Source organism: Eschscholzia californica, unplaced genomic scaffold (assembly GCF_041429995.1).
Source record: "Eschscholzia californica isolate CP2 unplaced genomic scaffold, dmEscCali1.0.p SCAF_4, whole genome shotgun sequence".
Classification (NCBI taxonomy): Eukaryota; Viridiplantae; Streptophyta; class Magnoliopsida; order Ranunculales; family Papaveraceae; genus Eschscholzia; species Eschscholzia californica.
In genome coordinates this window covers 4,273,787-4,296,376 of record NW_028238461.1, presented here as the reverse complement: position 1 = coordinate 4,296,376, position 22,590 = coordinate 4,273,787, and the positions used below count along the sequence as shown (strand labels likewise).

Below are 22,590 nucleotides of genomic sequence, written 5' to 3'. Positions count from 1 at the left end.
ATGGTAGTCTACTAAAAGAAAAAAAAGGTAGGTATCGTTTGTTTTCGTCCGAATCTTCTTCAAATATGTTGAGGGATTGTTAGCCCTCTTTTTTCATCATTTGCCTTCATTTGAAAGAGAATAACTTTACATTTTTAATGTCTAAATTTTGGTACTAGGTTGAAATTAAACCAGTTAAATCCCCTTTATACATTGTACAACAAGGTTATCCTGCTAAAATACATAATCCCTTTCGCTTCAACTATTATCACAATGGGACTACTCATTTGTACAAGAAAATTACTCAGTCCTTTAGTCGACTCGAAACCAGCTTTCTTTAGTGAAGAGAGAGAGAGAGACACATGTTACCACCCAGTTGAATTGTGCTTTACCCGCAAGATTCTGATATCTCACAGAAAACTGCTCAGTTTGCTTATCTTACTCTTTCACTCACTATCTGTTGCAACCTCCTCTGGTAGCTCGAACGCATCGATCTCTGCAAAATATGCTTTTTGTTTCTCGATAAAATCTCGAGGCAATGAAGAAGGCACGTCAGAAGATGAGAATCTTCGTCTCTATATATGTCAAAAGTTAAAAGGTTTAGAATTCTAATAGAGGCCATAGTGAAAATTTAGAAAATACGGACCTGTGCCAGATGGGACACCAGCTCACAAAATAAAGAACCAAATGTATGTACTCTACAACCATCTCGAAATTGTACATAGATGGAATTGTGAGAAGAGAAAGAGGAAAGCAAACCTTATTGTGTTTCGGTTGTATGTTTGTGCACGACCGGGAGAGAGAAACGTCTCTGGATTCTTCGCGAAGTATATCCCTACTATGAGATGGAAGAGACAGAGTCAAGTATAAACTCATAGCCAGTACAAAAATGGTAAAGATATGAGCCAAATTAAAATATCTTATTCTGCACCGAGCACTATTTACACAACTATTAATCTATTACAAAGAAAAGCAAACAATTCAAAGACTTTAATGTCACTTTCTTGTCTCTTCTCAAGTGCCTTGTACATTTAATTATTTTTGTTGAAGTACCTTGGATATGTAAATCAATGAAATGAATATCAAGAATTCCATATCTGAATATGCACTTTATCATCCCCGTAAACTCAAAATGAAATGCAATGGTAAATCACGGAAAGAATCCAGTGTCACAAACACAATCAACAAAAATTGCCCATGAAAGAAATGCAATATGACGATAAATCATCAAATTGTTTTCTTACTGTTCTCAGATGGCAAATAATCTAATACTCGGACTACCATTACCTGAACAAAGTGCAAAGTTACTATAACACTGCAAATAATAACCGATTGTGCAATGACTTTATTGTTGTGTTTACTTTCTTCCATTTACCTCACCTAGGTTAACTACCGCATCAAACTGCCACTAGCATGTCAACTTTAAATACGGCAACTAGAAGTCCAAAATGGTAATGGACAAAAAAAACAATGAATAGAGGAAACCCATAATCTTATGATTATTATCGTTAAGCAATTGTTGAACATACCTTATACTTCTGATCCTTCCTTGCGGAGGGCAACTAAATGGAACTGCTTCCACAACTTGTTTTCCTTTATCTCTAGTTCTATCTAGAGTCCCTCTTCTACTGTATACTGTGGCAAACACAGCATTCTCATTGTCTTCAACTACACAATCGATAACAACATCCAAGTACTTCAGAACATAAAAGTCACTCTAAATTAAATTAATAAAACGAATCAAGAGCTATATCAGTAAGCATCTGATGGGATAAGCAAATAACAAAAAAAAGTACAAACACAGAATTCTAGTAATGAATAGAATTATATTTTTGTTTTTGTAATACTACACAACATAGATGTTGGATTACTTAATACCAGCATTCACCAATGGGAGTACTTCATGTGATCATGTACCAGTAATCTAACAAGAGAAGGAACATGCCAAGATCCTTAAGTAATACACTCAAATTTTCGAAAAAATTCAGAGAGGCTGATGAACCAAAAGTATTAGTTGAAGATTTTGGTCATTCGATACCCAGGAGAATTATAACTTGCGAAAATTCAGGTCGTCTACGTAAAAACTGAAAGGACTAAGAACGTTACAAAACAAGTTCTTCTAAACTTGGTGTTTTGTTCTTCGGATTTATGATTTTGGAGAATTGGAGTTACCATGATGCAGGGGCACCCGGCGTGGAGGCTTTTTCCATGACTAAACCGGGCCATGGGCCATGGGCCATCCGGCCATGGAGAGTAGCTTTAGGAAGTCCCAGTTTTAGTATGATTATTAGAGAATTTAGGTTTAGGAAATTATGTTATTTTAGTATTTCCAATAATTGGAAAGGTCCAGATTTGAGTCTAGTTATTTAAGAAGTTGCAGTATTTTATTTATTTAGGAAAGTCTAATTCAAGTCTATCTAGGAAAGTCCAGAATCCTATAAAAGGATATCTAGTTTGTCCATTATTCCGATGTTGAAGAGAAAACCCAATCAAGTTTAATCGAGTTTACAGTTATTTAGAGTTATTTAATCGTTATTTTACCGTTCTTCGTATTAGTTTATTTTATTCTTAAATTCCGCTGCGTTCTACATCATGTGGTATTCAGAGCCACCAAAGTTTTTGGCTAATGATTCTGGAAATTTTTTTCCAGACCAGTTACATCAGTATCAATCGTATTATATTCGTCAAGATGATTATATTCAATCAAATTATACTCATCAAGACATAACGAATCAATGCTCATGTTCATCATGTTTATATGCGAATAACGACTCGTACAATTATCATTGGAATCCGGGAGAAATCGAACGAGAAACCCCTCCACAACCGTATTCATCATCACCGTCACCACCCCCACCATTGTCTTATACAGCTTCACATCCATATTCTTCTTATACACCACCTCCGTACTCTTATTATTCACAACCGTTTTCACCACCTCTACCTTCATACACTTATTATTCACCACAATCACCACCACCACCGCAACCTTCGTACTCTTATTTTACACCGGCACCGTATTCACCTCCACCACCAACACAATCATCTTCTCTTTCCTATTCACCACCACAACAACCACAACCTTCTTTTTTCGAAACAGTTCCATCGCTAATACCCGATTTAGTTAAGGTTCAACATGTGGTGAACGACATCAAAACAATAATACGTCAACCATATTCATCGTCTATTTTATCTTTCAATAAAAAAGAAGAAAGAGAAGAACACAAAGAAGTTGAAGAAGACGCTCACAACGATGTTCAAGTCGACGAAGAAGAAGAACAAGAAGAAAAAGAAGCGTACGAAGAAGTTGAAGCTATAGGTATTTACGCAATTACTTCATCACAAACTACGAAAGGTGAATTATTTTTGGTTGATTTTAACACTAAGTTGAAAAACAAAAACATCACTACCCGTATCAAAGTGGACACAAATTCTAGGGTCTTCAAAAACATTACTTATAATAATCCGAACCCTAGAACTACTCTTCAAACACTTCTTAAATCTTCTCATGCATTGAAGAGTAGTAATAAAAAGGTGTTCTTCACTAGTGACATTCGGAGATTTGGAATCGTTACTGTTCATGAAAATATCCTCAAATCCGTCGCCGAAGTTGGATTAGTCGCCCAAGTTTTCAACAAATCGAAACTCAATGAACTTGCCGGCGATTATGCAATCGGTCATGCCACCACCAGTTCTTCTATGCTAAAAAATGTTCAACCCCTTATTGCTGGTTACCCGTTAAGATCTGTTGGAGTTGCCCACAATGGTAATTTAGTCAATTATCCTAAACTCAGAGATATGCTTGAAGAAAATGGTTCAAATTTTTATACTAGTTATAGTACTGAAGTTGTTTCCCTTTTAATAGCCATTTCAAAAGCTAGACCTTTTCTTCTTAGGATTGTTAGTGCATGTGAACAACTTGAAGGAACTTACTCAATGGCTTTTCTTACTGAAGATAAATTCATTACAGTTCGTGATCTTCATGGTTTTCGACCATTAGTAATGGGTGGACGACGTACTAAAGCTTGTGTTTTTGCTTGTGAAACTTGTGCACTTGATCTTATTGAAGCAACATATGAGAGAGAAGTTCACCCAGGTGAGGTTATTGTTATTGATAATGATGGTATTCAAACTCTTTCCATACCTCACTTTCAACCAAAAACTTCCATCGTATTTGATCGATCTATTTATAAATCAAGGAGAGTATTCAGTGAGATTTTAGCAACAAAAACTCCTGTTGATTGTGACGTTGTTATTGTTGTACCTGATTTTGAGGTTCTTGCTGCTCTTGGGCATGCATCAAAAGTTGGAGTTCCATTTGAACAAGGTTTAATTAGGTCACATTATGTTGGCATAACTTTTCTAGAACCATCTCAGAGAATTAGGGATTTTGAAGTAAATTTGAAATTAGCCCTAGTTCAAGCTGTTTTGGAAGGGAAGAGAGTTGTGGTTGATGATTCAATTGTGAGAGGAACGACTTCTTCTAAGATTGTTAGGTTATTGAATGAATCAGGTGCAAAAGAAGTTCATATGAGAATTGTTAATCCATCCATGGTTGCTTGTTATTATGGAGTCGATACACCTACTTCGGAAGAGTTGATTTCAATTAAGTTAAGTGTTGAGGATATTAGGCAGTTTATCGGTTCCGATTCACTTGCTTTTGATAGTTGGAAGAGTTTGCTAACAGAAGATTCGTCTAAATTCTGTTATGCTTGCTTTACCCGAAAATATTCTGTTTCACCACCTAGCACAGAGATTAAAGCAAAGAAGGTTGGGGATTTCGTCGTGATGGTTTGGAAGACGACACTCAAGGTTAATTTTCCCATAGAGGGGAATGTGGTGCTTATGATATTTTTCACAGACCTACAGGATGACGGGAGATGTAGAAAATTATTGGACCTATATTCTCTAAGATCGATTTTCCGAGGATCTTTGCAACGTTGGATTCGGTATGAAGTTGGTGTTTTGGTCCTTATTCTTCTTCAAAATTCCGACAAATGTCGAACAAAGTGGGAATTACGGATCGCCATAACAGAGTTCACCATTTGCTGGTGCATTACGTTATTTTCTTCATCAAACGGTTCGGGACGAACCTCTTGGGAGAAGGGGATGCTGATGCAGGGGCACCCGGCGTGGAGGCTTTTTCCATGACTAAACCGGGCCATGGGCCATCCGGCCATGGAGAGTAGCTTTAGGAAGTCCCAATTTTAGTATGATTATTAGAGAATTTAGGTTTAGGAAATTATGTTATTTTAGTATTTCCAATAATTGGAAAGGTCCAGATTTGAGTCTAGTTATTTAGGAAGTTGCAGTATTTTATTTATTTAGGAAAGTCTAATTCAAGTCTATCTAGGAAAGTCCAGAATCCTATAAAAGGATATCTAGTTTGTCCATTATTCCGATGTTGAAGAGAAAACCCAATCAAGTTTAATCGAGTTTACAGTTATTTAGAGTTATTTAATCGTTATTTTACCGTTCTTCGTATTAGTTTATTTTATTCTTAAATTCCGCTGCGTTCTACATCATACCATTTCCAGAACATCACTAAGAACTAGTTTTCGAAATATATCCTCTTTCAGTCATCCTCATCAACACATTAGACATGAACTTGAAAGTTGAAACAGAACCAAATTTTTTTTTTGAAACCTAAACAGAACCAAACTTGAAATCAAAGTTTTAATAACACTAAAGTCAGTAGAGCAGGGAGTTACAGCAGAAACAACTACCGATACGATAACCAAACAGTACTCCATGATGGTAGATGGTTCCACTTCCGTCTAGACTGACAATACCAACTTCCTATGTTTCCTTATTTAGATAATACGGAAAACTCAAATGATTAAGATTATAGAGGTTTGAGCTTACCAGGAATAGTAGAGATGTCTGGTCGTGGAGGAGTGGAAGGTCGGGGACGAATTTCAAAGTTTTCGACATTATTGGCATTTGAGACAGAAACTTCACTGTGCCCTTCAGAAGGTTTGTCCCTATAGATGTAAAACATACTGAGTCAGACTCGTAGGCAAATATATAAAATGGCAGGGATGTGATCAAAATCAAATCTCTCGTTCTTAGCCAATTATATATGCATGATTTCTTATATTACTAATTTGTAATCATATAAACTGGCTTCGGAGAAAAAGCAGTAAGAAGTGAGATAACAAATATAAGTGTAAAAAACATTCAAAATAATAGAAAATGAAATCTAGCTAAGCAACAGATAATGGAAAGACTTCAATATTGCTTTATTAAATCTACCTCGGGTAACCGTGATGATTACAAGTCTAAACTGGAAATCCATAATCTGATTGTTAAGCAAAGTCCATTTGAAAATGAACATAATCGCTAACAAATAAACAAAATTTACCATGAAAAAAGAATGATTGAGCATGACATTATTGATGACATACCATGTACTCCTGATCCTGTCTGGTGGAGGGCAACTAAAGGGTAAGGTTTCTGCAACTTCCTTTCCCTTATCTCTATGTCTTGATCTAGTCAGACTTCCAGTATAAACTGTAGCAACACCCGCATTTTCAATCTCCTGAACTACAAGACCCAAAAAGAATCTCATATAGTCAACAGTAACCATATCGAAACTGGGGTAAATTAGCTTGTTACTGGATAAAACTAGCTTTTTTGAACATTAGAGCAAGAACAACCAGTTACTCGAGGAAAAAATCACAACCAAAGAGCTTAACAAGTACCAATTTGATAATCAAACTGTAGCAACACCCGCATTTTCAACTAAAGAGGATAAAAACCCAAAAATGATGAAGAGGTTTGAGAATTACCAGAAATATCAGAGATGTTGGGCCCTGGCGAACTGGATGGTTGGTGGCGTATTTCAGAGTTTTCGACATTATTGGCTTTTGAGACAGAAACTTCACTGTGTTCTTTGACATGTTCATCCCTAGATGTAAAACGTACTGATTAAAAGTTAAAACTCGTAGGCAACTACGTAAAATTATAGAGATGTGATCAAAATCAAATGTCATCCTTAGCTAAGCAAATATACATGACTATTGACTAGTCATGTTACTAGTTTCTGATCCTATAAACTGGCTCTAGAGCAAAAGCAATAGAAAACCACATACGAATCTACATGTAAAAGTGTACAAAATAACTGCAAACGAAATCTAGCCAAGCTACAAAATAGATATTGCAATACTCCAATTTAGCTTTACATAATCTACCTCCGATAAGTATAACGATTAGAAGTCCACAATATCAATGAACGGACTCAAAGGAGGAAATCGACAAAGTGATTATGAAGTATGAACCAAACTCTGTTAGTCTGTTTGAATATCAAAGTTATAGTTATCAAACAAACAAAATATACCACGGACACACATAAAGATGATTGAGAATGAGATTTTATTTCTGGCATACCTTGTAAATCAATGAAATGAATATCAAGAATTCCATATCTGAATATGCACTTTATCAACCCCGTAAACTCAAAATGAAATGCAATGGTAAATCACGGAAAGAATCCAGTGTCACAAACACAATCAACAAAAATTGCCCATGAAAGAAATGCAATATGACGATAAATCATCAAATTGTTTTCTTACTGTTCTCAGATGGCAAATAATCTAATACTCGGACTACCATTACCTGAACAAAGTGCAAAGTTACTATAACACTGCAAATAATAACTGATTGTGCAATGACTTTATTGTTGTGTTTACTTTCTTCCATTTACCTCACCTAGGTTAACTACCGCATCAAACTGCCACTAGGATGTCAACTTTAAATACGGCAACTAGAAGTCCAAAATGGTAATGGACAAAAAAAAACAATGAATGGAGGAAACCCATAATCTTATGATTATTATCGTTAAGCAATTGTTGAACATACCTTATACTTCTGGTCCTTCCTTGCGGAGGGCAACTAAATGGAACTGCTTCCACAACTTGTTTTCCTTTATCTCTACTTCTATCTCGAGTCCCTCTTCTACTGTATACTGTGGCAAACACAGCATTCTCATTGTCCTCAACTACACAATCGATAACAACATCCAAGTACTTCAGAACATAAAAGTCACTCTAAATTAAATTAGTAAAACGAATCAAGAGCTATATCAGTAAGCATCTGATGGGATAAGCAAATAACAGGAAAAAAAATACAACATAGAACTCTAGTAATGAATAGAATTATATTTTTGTTTTTGTATTACTACACAACATAGATGCTGGATTACTTGATATCAGCAATGGGAGTACTTCATGCGGTCATGCACCAGTAATCTAACAAGAAAAGGAACGTGCCAAGATTGAAATAGAATCCCCAAACCTTAAGCAATACACTCAAAGTTTCGAAAAAATTCAGAGAGGCTGATCAACCAAAAGTATTAGTTGAAGATTTTGGTCATTCGATATCAAGGAGAATTATAACTTGCGAAAATGCAGGTTGTCTACGTAAAAACTCAAAGGACTAGGAACGTTACAAAACAAGTTCTTCTAAACTTAGTGTTTTGTACTTCGGATTTATGATTTTGGAGTAACCATTTCCAGAACATCACTAAGAACTAGTTTTCGAAATATATCCCCTTCCAGTCATCCTCATCAACACATTAGACATGAACTTGAAACAGAACCAAACTTGAAACCGAAGTTTTAATAACACTAAAGTCAGCAGAGCAGGGAGTTATAGCAGAAACAACTACCGATACGATAACCAAAACAGCAATCCATGATGGTAGATGGTTCCACTTCCATCTAGACTGACAATACCAACTTCCTATATTTCCGTATTTAGATAAAACGGAAAACTCAAATGATTCAGATTAAAGAGGTCTGAGCTTACCAGGAATAGCAGAGATGTCTGGTCGTGGAGGAGTGGAAGGTCGGGGACGAATTTCAAAGTTTTCAACATTATTGGCATTTGAGACAGAAACTTCACTGTGCCCTTCAGAAAGTTCGTCCCTATAGATATAAACATACTGAGTAAGACTCGTAGGCAAATATATAAAATGGCAGGGATGAGATCAAAATCAAATATCTCGTTCTTAGCTAATTATATATGCATGATTCCTTATTACTAATTTGTAATCAATATAAACTGGCTCCGGAGAAAAAGCAATAAGAAGTGAGATAACAAATGTAAGTGTAAAAAACATTCAAAATAATAGAAAATGAAATCTAGCTAAGCAACAGATAATGGAAATACTTCAATGTTGCTTTATTAAATCTACCTCGGGTAACTATGATGATTACAAGTCTAAACTGGAAATCCATAATCTGATTGTTAAGCAAAGTCCATTTGAGAATCACACATAATCCCTAACATAAAAAACAAAATTTACCACGAAAAAAAAATGATTGAGCATGGCATTATTTGTGACATACCATGTACTCCTGATCCTGTCTGGTGGAGGGCAACTAAAGGGTAAGGTTTCTGCAACTTCCTTTCCCTTATCTCTATGTCTTGATCTAGTCAGACTCCCAGTATAAACTGTAGCAACCCCCGCATTTTCAATCTCCTGACCTACAAGACCCAAAAAGAATCCCATATAGTCAACAGTAACCATATTGAAACTGGGATAAATTAGCTTGTTACTGGATAAAACTAGCTTTTTTGAACATTAGAGCGAGAACAACCAGTTACTCAAGGAAAAAATCACAATCCAAAGAGCTTAACAAGTACCAATTTGATAATCAAAACCGCAACCGATGAAAAATTACTTAGTTAAACTAACATTCCGAAATCCGAAGTCATTAAAACTCCAAATTCCTATAAAATGGGGGTAAACTATAGAAATGGTAAAGTGAGGTTTGAAAATTTACCGAAACCAACGGATGGTATGGGTGGAGTAGAAGGTTGAGGACGAAGTCTAGGGTTTGGAGCATTTGTCTTGGAAGTAATGATGACACCGTACGTGAATAAATTCTCATTAAAACATGTAACTCAAACCAGAACAGAACTAAAAATCGAAGTTTTGATCAAACCAAAATCAGTAGTGTAGGGTCTTAAAACAACAAATAATTACCTCGTAAGGCGATAATGGTAACCAAAACAAAATTCCTAGAAAAGATCCATATTAGACTTAGAATATCAACTTCCTTAGATTCCCATATTCAACTAAAGAGGATAAAAACCCAAAAATGATGAAGAGGTTTGAGAATTACCAGAAATATCAGAGATGTTGGGCCCTGGCGAACTGGATGGTTGGTGGCGTATTTCAGAGTTTTCGACATTATTGGCTTTTGAGACAGAAACTTCACTGTGTTCTTTGACATGTTCATCCCTAGATGTAAAACGTACTGATTAAAAGTTAAAACTCGTAGGCAACTACGTAAAATTATAGAGATGTGATCAAAATCAAATGTCATCCTTAGCTAAGCAAATATACATGACTATTGACTAGTCATGTTACTAGTTTCTGATCCTATAAACTGGCTCTAGAGCAAAAGCAATAGAAAACCACATACGAATCTACATGTAAAAGTGAACAAAATAACTGCAAACGAAATCTAGCCAAGCTACAAAATAGATATTGCAAGACTCCAATTTAGCTTTACATAATCTACCTCCGATAAGTATAACGATTAGAAGTCCACAATATCAATGAACAGACTCAAAGGAGGAAATCGACAAAGTGATTATGAACCAAACTCTGTTAGTCTGTTTGAATATCAAAGTTATAGTTATCAAACAAACAAAATATACCACGAAAACACATAAAGATGATTGAGAATGAGATTTTATTTCTGGCATACCTTATACTCTTGATACCTTCTGGTGGAGGGCAACTAAAGGGTAATGTTTCTGCAACTTCCTTTCCCTTATCTTTATGTCTTGATCGAGTCAGTCTCGAAGTATAAACTGAAGCAACCCGCGCATTCTCGACCTCCTGAACTACAAATTTCAAAACAAAGCCCATAAAGTGAACAGAAAATCATTAAAATCATGTCAAAAGTGATTGGATAAAACAAGTTCTTCTCAACTTTAGAAGCACGAACAACCAGTTACTCAAAGAAAACAACAATAGAATCACAAACAAACAACCCTATAGCAATTAACAACTAGTAATTCTCGATAATAATCAAAAGCAGAACCCATGAAATTTTTTGAGTTAAACTAACATTTAGAAGTTCATAAAACTCCATGATTCAATAAAATGGAGATTAAACTCAGAAATGGTAAAGTGGGGTTTGAAATTTTACCAGAATCAGCGGAGGGTATGCGTTGTTGAGGAGTAAAAGGTTGAGGACGAATTCTAGGGTTTGGAGTAATAGTCTTGGAAGAGGGGATGACATCGTAGGTGAACAAATTCTCATCTGAATTGGGTTTTTGTGATTTGGGGAGTTTAGGAAGAGAAGGGTTTTTAGCAGAGGTAGTGTTGGTGCAGTCAGAGAGAGGTTTTCTCTTGAGACTTCTTCTTCTACTTTCAGGCTCCATCACTTTTCATCTACTGTAAAATGGTTTTGGCTTTGGTAGTTCAGTATATAGTTGCAGCAGGTGGTGGCTGCGGCGGCTGTGGTGGTGGTGATGGCGGTGGCGGAGTTGGGTGTGTGTTTCAATTTGCTTATTCCATTTTGACTAACTCCATATTCTCTTTCATCAATATAACCATCATATAAAGTTAGGCTACTGTTTATATTGGTGTTTGTTTCTTCTTGTCCAATCTCTGTGGAGCTGAAAAGGTTTAGTTTTGATTTGTTGATTGACTTTCAGGGTAAACCTCTCAGTACACCAAAGTGGGCAGTAAGCAACAGTTGGAAAAATGTTAACGAATGTACTGATATTGAGCGATCATCAAACATCGGAACATGTCAGCATTGGGGAGTAAAAGGTTGAAAACAACCCTTGTAACAGTTGTTCCAATCAGACAAACGAAACTTCGCCAGACTCGAGTTTGGACAACAAATATCAATCTTCTCAGATACCTTCTCAGCAGAAAAATTCGTTCAGATATTTTGGAATACGAGGGAAGTTTAGAAGATCATAAGATCTGTCCCTCGGATAGTTCTACAATACTACCTTTTTCTACTGATAAAAATGACCTTATTTCAATGACCATAAAACACAAGCATGTGCGAATGTCGGAAGAGGGGGGAAGCACTGAAATTTCAAGCCTAAAACAATCGGGTTCCTTTGATATCTGTCAGATTAGAAACAAGAATTCCGTGAAACTCCAACTAACTATTTTCGCAAAGAAACGAGAAATGCGAATAGAACGTTCATGTATACAGAATGGTTCTCAAGAACTTGTGTTGAGGCCTGGAATGGTTCTTTTGAAGAATTACACCTTAGCCATATGGATCAGGTTAGGAGGCTCTTTTATTTACTATAGTCTTACTAAATAGTTATGTCTATAAACCTATGTTTTGGCATTTGCCCTATGTTGATTATTTTAGTGTCACTTTTTTCTTTTCCTTAGCTGAAAATCATAAAAGTATGTCGAGATCTTGGCAAGGATGTTGGGGGCTTCTATACACCATATGTAAGTGAGGAATCGAGGATGCATTTTATCATCTCACATCGTCATAAAACAGATGGTGCTTTACCACCTTCAATTCCACAAGAGTTCAAAGAATTGGTTAAAAGTGCAATCTTATCATCTCACATCGTCATAAAACAGCAACTCAAAGGCACAAATCCAGAAGAAATGGTTCCGTTTATTGAACCTGATATCTGCAGAGTTAATTTCTACTCCGGTAGTGGTAAACTTGGGCTCCATCAGGTACGCATTCAATCTCATTATTTCTGGTCAAAACTTGGTAGAGATAAAAGACGTTAAGTTCCATTATTTCTGGCCAAGATACCAGTTTATGTTGAAAAAGAATGAAATATGGTCAAGTTTTTTTTTTTTCCTCATTTCTTCTTCTTTCCCGCCTGAAATAGGACAAGCATGAGAGCAAAGAGAGTCTTCGTAAAGGGCTGCCTGTTGTGTCCTTCTCGATCGGTGATTCTGCCGAGTTTTTATATGGAGATGAAGGGGATATCCTTAAGGCAGAGAAAATCGTCCTAGAATCAGGGGATGTTCTAATTTTTGGTGGCAAGGCTAGACATATATTTCATGGAGTTCCATCCATTGTTCGGAATTCCGAACCTGGACTTCTCGTTGAAGAATCAAATCTTCGCCCTGGCCGTCTTAATCTCACCTTCAGACGATATTGAGTTCTACGATTACCAAGTTATACCCAGGTTTGATTAGTACTAACTTAGAGAAGTTTCTAGGCAGATACAGAATGTCTTCCTTTTGGTGCAGGTTAGAATATATGTAGAGATGCTGCAGTGTAATTAGATATGGTTTTGAGCATTAAATGGAATTGAAGAATCTTTTTTCTCTCCGATTCGTTGTGTTCTTTAATTTTTCTGTACTCTCTGTAATACATCTTAAAAGATCTATGGTTTCTTACACCGTTGAGGAAAAATGAGACAAAGACTCAATTCTTTGTTTAGACTGATCATACTAAACCTTTGATGGCAATTCATTTCGTGTGTGTGTGTGTATATATATATATATATCAATGGAGCAGGCCAGCCTAAGCATTTGGGAGGCCTACTACTTTAATTATCTTATAAATCTATTTAGAATATAATTATTGTTTCGAAACTGACATACCAATCTAAAAATATTTCTTTACGTTGGGGTTAAAAGCTGTTGCTTTACCTGCCGCCCCCCCTCAAAGGATGAATGTATATTGAGTTCATTAATTTTGAACCTTCCTTGGAGTTACCAAGGGTCTATGTTTAGTGTAGACCTTCATAGGAATTCATTGCTTGTACATAAAATACAATTTCACATGAATTACTATATAGTTATTTGGAAATGTATTGCCTTTCTTGCCCTAGTAAATTTGAACTCAAATACTAATTTTCTATTATTAACATTCCACTAGTTTACATGTTTTTTTGGGTGTTTAATGGGTTATAACCCATTAAGGGGAGTCTCTGTCCAGCTTAAAATACAAGTTATGAAGTTCAAGTTAAGGTCTTAACTTTGCTACCCATGCAGCTTAAGATACAAAGTTGTGCATGACTAATCAAAGTCTTAAGTGAAGGTCTTAACTTTGATTTCGATAACCAGGACGGACTTATGTGAACTTTACAAAGACCTTGTATGTGGTCACTTATTAAACGAGAGTTCCTAAGGATCTTCATAGGCGATAAATTTTCAGGTTTCTGTTAACAGTTCGATTAGTTATCAATCAAGACTGCCGAGTTCTCTTGTATTAATGGAACTCCTTTACAAGAACAAACATCATCCGGCAGCACAGGAACACAGTCATTTGAAAGTAATTGGCTCAGCTTCGACTAGTGGATTGATTGTTAGGCTGGGGAAGACATCAATATAGACCAAATGCACAAAATGAATGGGTCAGAGTCTCACGCCCCAGTTCCGAAAACTAACCATAGCATCAAAATCGTGGAAGACATCAATATAAGAACATTTGTCTAGTTTGTTAAATTGTGAGCTTATGAAACTTGGGTTTTAGTGATACAGTTAATGAAATACTGATATGGGTTGTTAAGCTTATTCAGAGGAAGTGTTTGAAGGCGACCCTCATATTATCGGCGCCTCCCTCAAGGCAAATCCGAGGGGAAGTATGTGAAAGAAATGAAGCGCCTTTGACACTTATAAGGGGCGTATTCAAAACTTCCCCAATATTCAATGAAGAAGGTTTTGCGTTTTCTGTTCCAGAGGAGATGGGTATAAATTCCGGAACAAGAATCGAAGAGTCTTTTTCTTCGATAACAAGTAAGTCATCTTTTTCTCTTTATATGAAGAAATTTACAGCAAGATTTTAATTCTTTGTTTAACAACAAGTAAAAAATGAATGGAGGCGGAAACCGTGGTGGATTTCACAGAGGTAATAGAAATTCAAATTCCAGTTTTGGGTATGAAGAAGAAATCAACAACAATCGACATGATCAAAAACAAGTAATCCTCCTTCTTTTACTTCTTCTTCTTCTAATTTCTTTTGTTCTTGAGACAAATTAAATGCTGTTTACTTTCGAGTTGTGGTGTTGATTATGAATTTTCATTAAAACCCTGAAAATGATGGGTTAGGGTTAGTAAGATTGTTGCTACCGAATTCTTGTTTTAAGAGAAAGTCTATCCAAGAAGGGAGCCTCTCTGCCTGGGGGCTCCCAGCCAACCTCCAAGGGCTCCCAGCCTCCCCAAGGGGCTCCCAAATGGAAGCCTCTCCCAATAAAGCCGTTGGCCATCTCAACGGCTATATGTGGCCTATAAATGGGGAACCACCCCCATTGTTCCACCATCTCACCTGTTTTCTTCCAACTTTTTCTACCATTTTTTCCACCTTCTTCTACACACATGTCAGAAGAATCACAATGTTCAACAAACAAAAGAAGATCTTCTTCTAAGTACTCAGATGAAGAAACACTTGGGAGAAAAGCTAACAAGGAATTCAGGAAGAAATGCCAATCTTTAAGTACCCAACAAACACCAATTGAGAGAAAAGCAAGCAAGGAAAAAAATGAAGGCAAAAGTGGGGAAAGTTCTTCATCCTTTATCATGACATCTAAGTTTTTGGATGAGAAAAAAGCGCAGCTAGGTAGTAGAGATAAACTTCTGGAAGATTGCATAACGTTGCAAAGCAAAAGTCTAGAAATAAAAAGCAAAAGTCTAGAAATTCAAAGCAAAAGTCTAGAAATTCAAAGCCGAAGTCTAGAAATTCAAAGCCTAAGTCTAGAAATTCAACACAAAAATCTAGAAAATAGGTGGAAGCAAATAGGGTTAGATTTGAGAAGCAAAGATACTTCAAACATGACTCCCTTACAACTTGTTATTTATGAGAAAGTGGTGCAAGAATATTCAAATTGGGATTCGACAATAAATTAACATTAATTGTCTTTAATATGTATTTTTTAAGTTTTATTAGTTGTTCTAGTTATGTATGAATTTTAATGAGTTTTAATTACAACAATTGAAAAATTGGATTTGGGAACCCCCTATTGGGAGCCCGACATTGGAATCTATGTATGAAATTGTTCAACTAAGAATAAATGTTGTTCTGTAGTGTTTAACTAGTTAAGTTCTTAGTAGAGTTTCTTGAATTACTTTTTCTTGCATATCCCATCTAATGGAACGTAGTAGTCGTAGTATTTTGTACATTATTGTGTTTCTTGAATTCTGTAATTTTATTTGTCTTTCTCCAGTCTGTTTTCGTGGATCTTCATAGGTAATTTTGTTGATTAATTTCAGGTTTCAAGTCAGAATTCAACGGACTTTGAACATGATGAGTACTTTTGTGCTAATGAAAGTTCTTTTCGGGAACAAACTTCATCTGATAGTCGAAGAAGCAATAGAGGGAAAGCAACAGGTTCAGCTTTGATTGGTCGATCCTCAAGCAGAGGAAGGCATCAAAATCATGTAAGACTTCCTTCTGGTTCTTAATTTCCTCATGTTTTATTCATGAGAACCTTTGCAAGGTTGTTTTTGTTGTGTGTTTTTTATGGATGCAATCTTGAAAAAGTATATGCTTCTTGTTACAAACCCTTGTGATCTTTGTGATTGTTTGTCAGTATAATGACTTGCTGTAATCCATTACTCTATTTTATCGTTCGGTGTCGATATTGCTAATTTAGCAGTTCAACAGAGCGCTTGTTTGATATCATTATTTCTCCATGCGAGTCCTTTTGGGATTAGGCCTCGTAATGTGGGTTTCGTTTAACCTATTTGTTCTATATCTTCATTGTTTAACTGTTTGTATACTTTTCTGGTTTCGTTTAACTCAGAAATTATATTCGACTAGTTTAAAGTGCTTAAATTAAGTCACAACTTCGATGTTTCTGGTTGTTGTAATAATGCTTAGTATAGTTCACATACAAGTTATAATTTGTCATGTTTTGACTGTTGTTGTTTTATTGTTTCAACTTCCTTATTCAATTTTGAGCATGCGTGCTCTCTTATCAAGACTCTTAGGAACTGAAAAAGTGAAGATTTGACTATGACGATAATTCTTGTGGTTAAGAAAGATTTTCCTGTTCAGGTTATATGCTAAGTTTCCATGATTCATATGAAGTAAGAAATTGAATCACATGAATAAAATTGTTCTAAACCATAACTTTTTAAGCTTCTTAGTACAGTCTCTTGTGTCTTGGAGCACGCTTTTTTTTTTGTGCATTACTTGTTGGTGAATTGGATCTGTATGTAGTATTTAACTTGTGTTTCTTGAATTTTGCAAATCTGTTTGTCTTTCTTCAGGCTGTTTTTGGTCTTCATAGGTAATAACGTTGATTGATTTTCAGGTTGCAACTCATAATTCAACTAACTATCAACGTGCTGGTCGTCCCTCTTGTATTAATAAAAATCCCTTGCAAGAACAAACTTTATCTGAGATCACATCAAGCAATAGTTGGAAAGTAAAGGGATCAGCTTCCACTGGTCAATCTTCAAGCAGGGTCATACATCACTCTATGCAAAAGCCGAAAAAAGTATGGATGATAGTCTCAAGTCCCAGCTCGGCAAACCAACCGGGTCCTCAACATCATGTAAGACTTTTTTCTGGTTTTTAATTTATTTTCATGTTTTATATGCGCGAGCCTTCTCCAGAAGTTTCGAGTTATTGATGAATGGGAAACATGGATTTTAATGATGTAGTTAATGAAAACTTAAAAAGGGTCAAGCATATTGCTACGAATATTTGTCTTGTTGCAATTGCTGGTAAGTTATATTACTTGCAGTAATCCAATTTCCTAACGTCTCGTTCGATGTTGATATTGCGAATTTAACTGTTTAATAGAGTTCTCGTGAGATATTGCTAGATCTTGAGGCGAGCCCTTTTGAAATTAGGCGTCATTATGTGGGGTTCCCTTTTCCTTTATCCTATCTGTTACGTCATGTCTCTGAGGTAGGCCTTGTGATTATTTTCTAGTTTTCTTTTACCACAATTCAACTACCTACCAACAGGATTCTGCATCAAATCGTGGTCCACATGGATTGGAAGAGCCTTCTGCAGAAATGGGCGTAAATTCGCAACATTTTCAATGTTCAGGTGAAACTGAGCAGTCATTCAACAGAGGAAGACAACAGCATAAACATGAATCGACAGAAAGGGTTAGTAACTCGTATCACATAAGACTGTACTTGGGTTCTAAATTCCTTCACATTTGATCTATGAGAACCTTTTAAAGTCAAGAAATTGAAGTGCTTGTTTGATGACTGTAAAGCAGAAAATGGTGTTAATAAATTAGCTTGCTTAAATCAAGTGAAAGGTTGGTTTCTTTGGTTCTATTAAGTGTTTACTGCAAATCAAATGCAAGTTAGGAATTTCTGTGCTCGTTTGTTGTTGCTTTCATTTGTTTCAATTTGCATATTCTATTTTGAGCAACTTCATATTCTCTCTCATAAATAGAACAATTTAAAGTAAGGCTATTGTTTATATTGGTGTTTGTTTGTTTCAGGATAAACCTCTGGGTACACCTGAGGGGGCAGTAAGCAACAGTTCAAATAAGGAATGTACTGATATTGAGCGATCATCAGAAATTGGAACATCTCATCATTGGCGAGTAAAAGGAGAAAAGGTTGAAAACCCTAGTAACAATTCTTCCAACCAAACGAAGGAAACTTTGCCACATTCGAGTTTGGACAACAAATATCAAACTGCACAGACCGACGTACCTTCTCAGCAGCAAATTCGTTCAGATAGTTTGGTACGCCAGGTAAGTTTAGAAGATCATAAGATCTGCCCCTCGGAGAGTTCTGCAGTACTTCCTTTTTCTACTGATAAAAAGGAAGTCATCTCTAAGACCATAGAACACAAGCATGTGCAAACTTCACAAGAGGGGGGAAGCACTGAAACTTCAATCGGAAGACAATCAGGTTCCTTTGATATCTGTCAGATGAACAATACTTCCAGGAAACTCAAACCACCTATTTTCGCAAACAATCGAGCAATACGAAAAGAAAAATCACGTTTACAAAATGGTTCTGAAGATTGTGTGTTGAGGCCTGGAATGGTTCTTTTGAAGAATTACCTTAGCCATATGGATCAGGTTAGGAGGCTCATTTATTTACTAGTCTTGCTAAATAGTTATTTCTAAATGTAGATGGATAAACCCATGTTTTGGTATTAGCTCTTCGTTGATTATTTTAATGTTTGTTTCCTTAGCTGAAAATTTTAAAAGTATGTCGAGATCTTGGCATGGATGTTGGGGGCTTCTATAGACCATTTGTAACTGAGGAAGCGAAGATGAATTTGATTATGATGTGCCTTGGCAAGAACTGGAATCCCAAGACAAAAGAATATGAAGCTAAACGATCAATAGATGGTTCTGTACCACCTTTAATTCCACCAGAGTTCAAAGAATTGGTTAAAAGTGCAATCTTATCATCTCATGCCGTCATAAAACAGCAATGCAAAGGCACAAATCCAGAAGAAATGGTTCCGTTTATTGAACCTGATATCTGCATAGTTAATTTCTACAAGGATAGTGGTAAACTTGGGCTCCATCAGGTACGCATTCAATCTCATTATTTCTGGTCAAAACTTGGTAGAGTAAAAGTCGTTCTAGGAAGTTCCATTATTTCTGGCCAAAATACAAGTTTCTGTTGAAAATAATGAAATATGTTCAAGTTGCTGCTTTTTTTTTTTAAAATCTATTGAGTTTTTATGAGTAATTTTTTTTTAAATAGGATAAGGATGAGAGCAAAGAGAGTCTTCGTAAAGGGCTGCCTGTTGTGTCCTTCTCGATCGGTGATTCTGCCGAGTTTCTATATGGAGATGAAAAGGATATCTTCAAGGCAGAGAAAATTGTCCTAGAATCAGGGGATGTTCTAATTTTTGGTGGCAAGGCTAGACATATATTTCATGGAGTACCATCCATTATTCGGAATTCAGCACCTGAACTCCTTAAAGAATCAGATCTTCGACCTGGCCGTCTTAATCTCACCTTCAGACAATATTGAGTTCTTCGACTACCAAGCTAGACCCAGGTTTGATTAGTATTAACTTAGAAAAGTTTCTGGGCAGATATAGAATGTCTTCTTTTTGGTGCAGGTTAGAGTATATGTAGACAAGCAGCAGTGTAATTACTAATTAAATATGGTTTTAACCAATGAATATTGAAGCATCTTTCTTCTCTCCACGCCTGTTTGTTCATTTATTTTCCTGTACTTTCTGCTATATACATCTTAAAGATATATCATTTCTTATACGGTCGTGAAACAATGAAAGAAAGACCCCTTAGACGTATCAAATTTAACATCAGATGTCGTAGGATTAATTTCATGTCTCATTCGCATACTTATCAAATTCTTTTTCTCCTCAGACTCTTCTCATCTGATGCCTATCTCTCTTATGTCTCAAATTTAACATCAGATGTCGTAGGATTAATTTCATGTCTCATTGGCATACTTGTCAAATTCTTTTTCTCCTCAGACTCTTCTCATCTGATGCCTATCTCTCTTATGTCTCTCTCTTTTCATCCCTCTCTCTAGCCTTTCTGTCTCTGTTGGAACCCTTCTTTTAGATCTGGAACCCCCAGATCCTGACGAAGCAATGTCTGGTAAAAGGGGGGGGGGGAATCCAAGGCATTCAAATTCGGACATTTGAGAGTTTACGAAAGTCCGAAGCATTCAAATCCAGACATTTGAAAGTCCGAGACATTCAAATCCAGACATTTGAGAGTATGAAAGTCTTAGGCATTCGATTATAGACAAAATGTCCCGGACTTTGGTAGACTTCATAGTTTGATAGATTTTGTGAAGGATTTGAGACAAAATTGGAGCCCAAAATGTCTTTACAAAAACAAGAGACATTTGGAGTCCATCATGTGATTAAACAACAATGATAATATTAAAATAATAAATGACCACCAAATTTCCATCAATGTCCACAAATATTCACAAGATGTCTACGAAAGTCGAAAAATATATTTTGAAATGTTCATACAAATATATTATTCCATGTGATTAAACAATAACGATAATATTAAAATAATAAATATCCACCAAATGTCCATCAATGTCCTCAAATATTCACAGATGTCTAAGAAAGTCGAAAAATATATTTTTGAAATGTTCATACAAATATATTATTTAATGTGATTAAACAATAATAATATCATTAAAATAATAAATGTCTACCAAATGTCCACCAATGTCCACAAATATTCACAGATGTCTACGAAAGTCGAAAAATATATATTTGAAATGTTAGTATAAATATATTATTTCATATGATTAAACAATAATAATAATATTAAAATAATAAATGTCTACCAAATGTCCACAAATATTCACAGATGTCTATGAAAGTCGAAAAATATATTTTTGATTAGCACAAATACAATATGCATTACACATTTTGTCAGTGGACTCAAGATCTTGATATGTCCCCAGGACATTTTGTCTGTGGATCAAATGTCTTGAAATGTCTATAAAGACATTTTGTCTACAAACTCAATGTCTTGAAAATGTCTATAAAGACATGTTGTCTACAATAAGTCATCTGAAATGTCTACGGGACATTTTGTCTATGAAAGTCCCAGTCCACTACCCCACTAAGTCAAGGTCCAACTTAACTTACAAGTTATGACTAATCAAAGTCTAAGTCAAGGTCTTCAATTTGATTTCGACAAGCACGACTTCTGCGAACTTCACAAAGACCTTGTAAGTATGTGGTTGGTCACAAATTAAATGAGTTCCTGCCCGTACTTGTCTATAAATAAAGAGACATATATTTTCTATTCAAATACACACTACAAAAGGCAAAAGACTAATTAAAATGGCTCATAATCTTATGTTCTTGCTACTATCTTCTCTAACATTAGCCTCTTTAGTTGTGTTCCAAGGTACTCATGCCATCGAGTATCAAGTGTCTAACAATGTCCCAGACACACCTGGAGGACAAATTTTCGATAACAAAATCGGCATTGGTTACACCAAGCGAACACTAGAATCGGCTTCAACCTTTGTCTGGCAAATATTCGGACAATCCAACGAAGCCGATAGGAAACCCGTGCAAAGTATAAGCTTGTTTGTTAGGCCCATTCAACCTCCAGCAGAGTCGAGCGGAGACCAGGTTATTGTGGCAGTGACGAGCGAAGACAAGATTGTTGTGAATTCCGATTACATCGCTTCGTATCAGAGTGGGGATGTAAAGGAAGAGATCACTGGGGTAATATACCATGAAGTTACTCATGTGTGGCAAGAGTTTGGGACTTCAGATGCAACATTACCAGCTTGGCTAAGAGAAGGAATTGCTGATTTTGTAAGGCTAAAAGCTAATTATATACCATCACATTGGGTTCAGCCTGGAGGTGGTGACAAATGGGACCAAAGTTACGATAAAACCGCTCGTTTCTTGGAATATTGCGAGAGTCTTAAAGACGGTTTCGTTGCAGAACTCAACAAGAAAATTAGTACTGGCTACAATGATAGTTTATTTGTTGATTTGTTGGGCAAACCGATTGATCAGCTTTGGTCCGATTACAAGGCTAAGTATGGGAATTAAACGCTACCGTCTATATAGTATAGTTGAAGAATGAACTCATATTTTTATCTTAGAAAATGTAAACCTCTTTGTTATGAATTATGAAATGAATTTTATTTTATTATGGGAGCTTGACATTCCGGGTGTGTTATCATCCAATTAGGGGTTCTAAATTGCAAATTATATCTGATTTCTTAGA

General features: G+C 35.9%; 5 protein-coding genes across 7 annotated transcripts; 4 read left to right on the top strand and 1 right to left on the bottom strand.

The window, feature by feature from the left end:
• Window positions 1–131: 131 nt before the first annotated feature.
• Window positions 132–12,112, bottom strand: LOC147541772 (uncharacterized). 2 transcript variants are annotated; one of them, XM_086636138.1, is made up of 12 exons: window positions 11,148–12,112; window positions 10,701–10,839; window positions 10,110–10,228; window positions 9,330–9,468; window positions 8,788–8,906; window positions 7,840–7,978; window positions 6,771–6,889; window positions 6,387–6,525; window positions 5,845–5,963; window positions 1,509–1,647; window positions 739–817; window positions 132–554 (listed from the first exon to the last, which is right to left on the bottom strand). In XM_086636138.1, exons 1-12 carry the CDS (start codon window positions 11,380–11,382, stop codon window positions 426–428), a joined length of 1,614 nt encoding a protein of 537 aa, XP_086492264.1. In that variant the 5' UTR covers window positions 11,383–12,112; the 3' UTR covers window positions 132–425. The 2 variants fall into 2 exon arrangements, with proteins under 2 accessions (XP_086492264.1, XP_086492265.1); XM_086636139.1 differs by having other exon boundaries at window positions 739–814; window positions 11,148–12,095.
• Window positions 2,473–5,453, top strand: LOC147541773 (uncharacterized). Its single transcript, XM_086636137.1, has one exon. It carries the CDS (start codon window positions 2,572–2,574, stop codon window positions 5,128–5,130), a length of 2,559 nt encoding a protein of 852 aa, XP_086492263.1. The 5' UTR covers window positions 2,473–2,571; the 3' UTR covers window positions 5,131–5,453.
• Window positions 12,113–12,445: 333 nt separating the features above from the next.
• On the top strand, window positions 12,446–13,195 carry LOC147541771 (DNA N(6)-methyladenine demethylase ALKBH1C-like). The gene is made up of 2 exons (XM_086632416.1): window positions 12,446–12,667; window positions 12,829–13,195. The coding sequence occupies exons 1-2, from the start codon at window positions 12,446–12,448 to the stop codon at window positions 13,102–13,104; spliced, it is 498 nt and encodes a 165-aa protein (XP_086488542.1). The 3' UTR covers window positions 13,105–13,195.
• Window positions 13,196–14,597: 1,402 nt separating this feature from the next.
• LOC147541770 (uncharacterized) lies at window positions 14,598–20,043 on the top strand. 2 transcript variants are annotated; one of them, XM_086634838.1, is made up of 7 exons: window positions 14,598–14,872; window positions 16,160–16,327; window positions 17,206–17,448; window positions 17,867–18,013; window positions 18,361–18,951; window positions 19,068–19,412; window positions 19,592–20,043. In XM_086634838.1, the coding sequence occupies exons 1-7, from the start codon at window positions 14,765–14,767 to the stop codon at window positions 19,862–19,864; spliced, it is 1,875 nt and encodes a 624-aa protein (XP_086490964.1). In that variant the 5' UTR covers window positions 14,598–14,764; the 3' UTR covers window positions 19,865–20,043. The 2 variants fall into 2 exon arrangements, with proteins under 2 accessions (XP_086490964.1, XP_086490965.1); XM_086634839.1 differs by lacking the exon at window positions 17,867–18,013.
• A 1,625-nt stretch (window positions 20,044–21,668) lies between these two features.
• Window positions 21,669–22,450, top strand: LOC147541769 (uncharacterized). Its single transcript, XM_086635798.1, has one exon. It carries the CDS (start codon window positions 21,684–21,686, stop codon window positions 22,410–22,412), a length of 729 nt encoding a protein of 242 aa, XP_086491924.1. The 5' UTR covers window positions 21,669–21,683; the 3' UTR covers window positions 22,413–22,450.
• Window positions 22,451–22,590: the final 140 nt, after the last annotated feature.

What these genes read in the sequence shown, in the direction of transcription:
- LOC147541771 (XM_086632416.1), top strand. Translation starts at nt 12,446, where the DNA reads ATGCATTTTATCATCTCACATCGTCATAAAACAGATGGTGCTTTACCA. An exon ending in GTAAACTTGGGCTCCATCAG is followed by an intron (nt 12,668 to 12,828) that starts GTACGCATTCAA and finishes CGCCTGAAATAG; the next exon opens with GACAAGCATGAGAGCAAAGA.
- LOC147541773 (XM_086636137.1), top strand. Translation starts at nt 2,572, where the DNA reads ATGTGGTATTCAGAGCCACCAAAGTTTTTGGCTAATGATTCTGGAAAT.
- LOC147541772 (XM_086636138.1), bottom strand. Translation starts at nt 11,382, where the DNA reads ATGGAGCCTGAAAGTAGAAGAAGAAGTCTCAAGAGAAAACCTCTCTCT. An exon ending in CATACCCTCCGCTGATTCTG is followed by an intron (nt 10,840 to 11,147) that starts GTAAAATTTCAA and finishes TGAAATTTGTAG; the next exon opens with TTCAGGAGGTCGAGAATGCG. An exon ending in GAAGGTATCAAGAGTATAAG is followed by an intron (nt 10,229 to 10,700) that starts GTATGCCAGAAA and finishes TTTTACATCTAG; the next exon opens with GGATGAACATGTCAAAGAAC.
- LOC147541770 (XM_086634838.1), top strand. Translation starts at nt 14,765, where the DNA reads ATGAATGGAGGCGGAAACCGTGGTGGATTTCACAGAGGTAATAGAAAT. An exon ending in AACATGAATCGACAGAAAGG is followed by an intron (nt 18,014 to 18,360) that starts GTTAGTAACTCG and finishes TGTTTGTTTCAG; the next exon opens with GATAAACCTCTGGGTACACC. An exon ending in ACCTTAGCCATATGGATCAG is followed by an intron (nt 18,952 to 19,067) that starts GTTAGGAGGCTC and finishes TTGTTTCCTTAG; the next exon opens with CTGAAAATTTTAAAAGTATG.
- LOC147541769 (XM_086635798.1), top strand. Translation starts at nt 21,684, where the DNA reads ATGGCTCATAATCTTATGTTCTTGCTACTATCTTCTCTAACATTAGCC.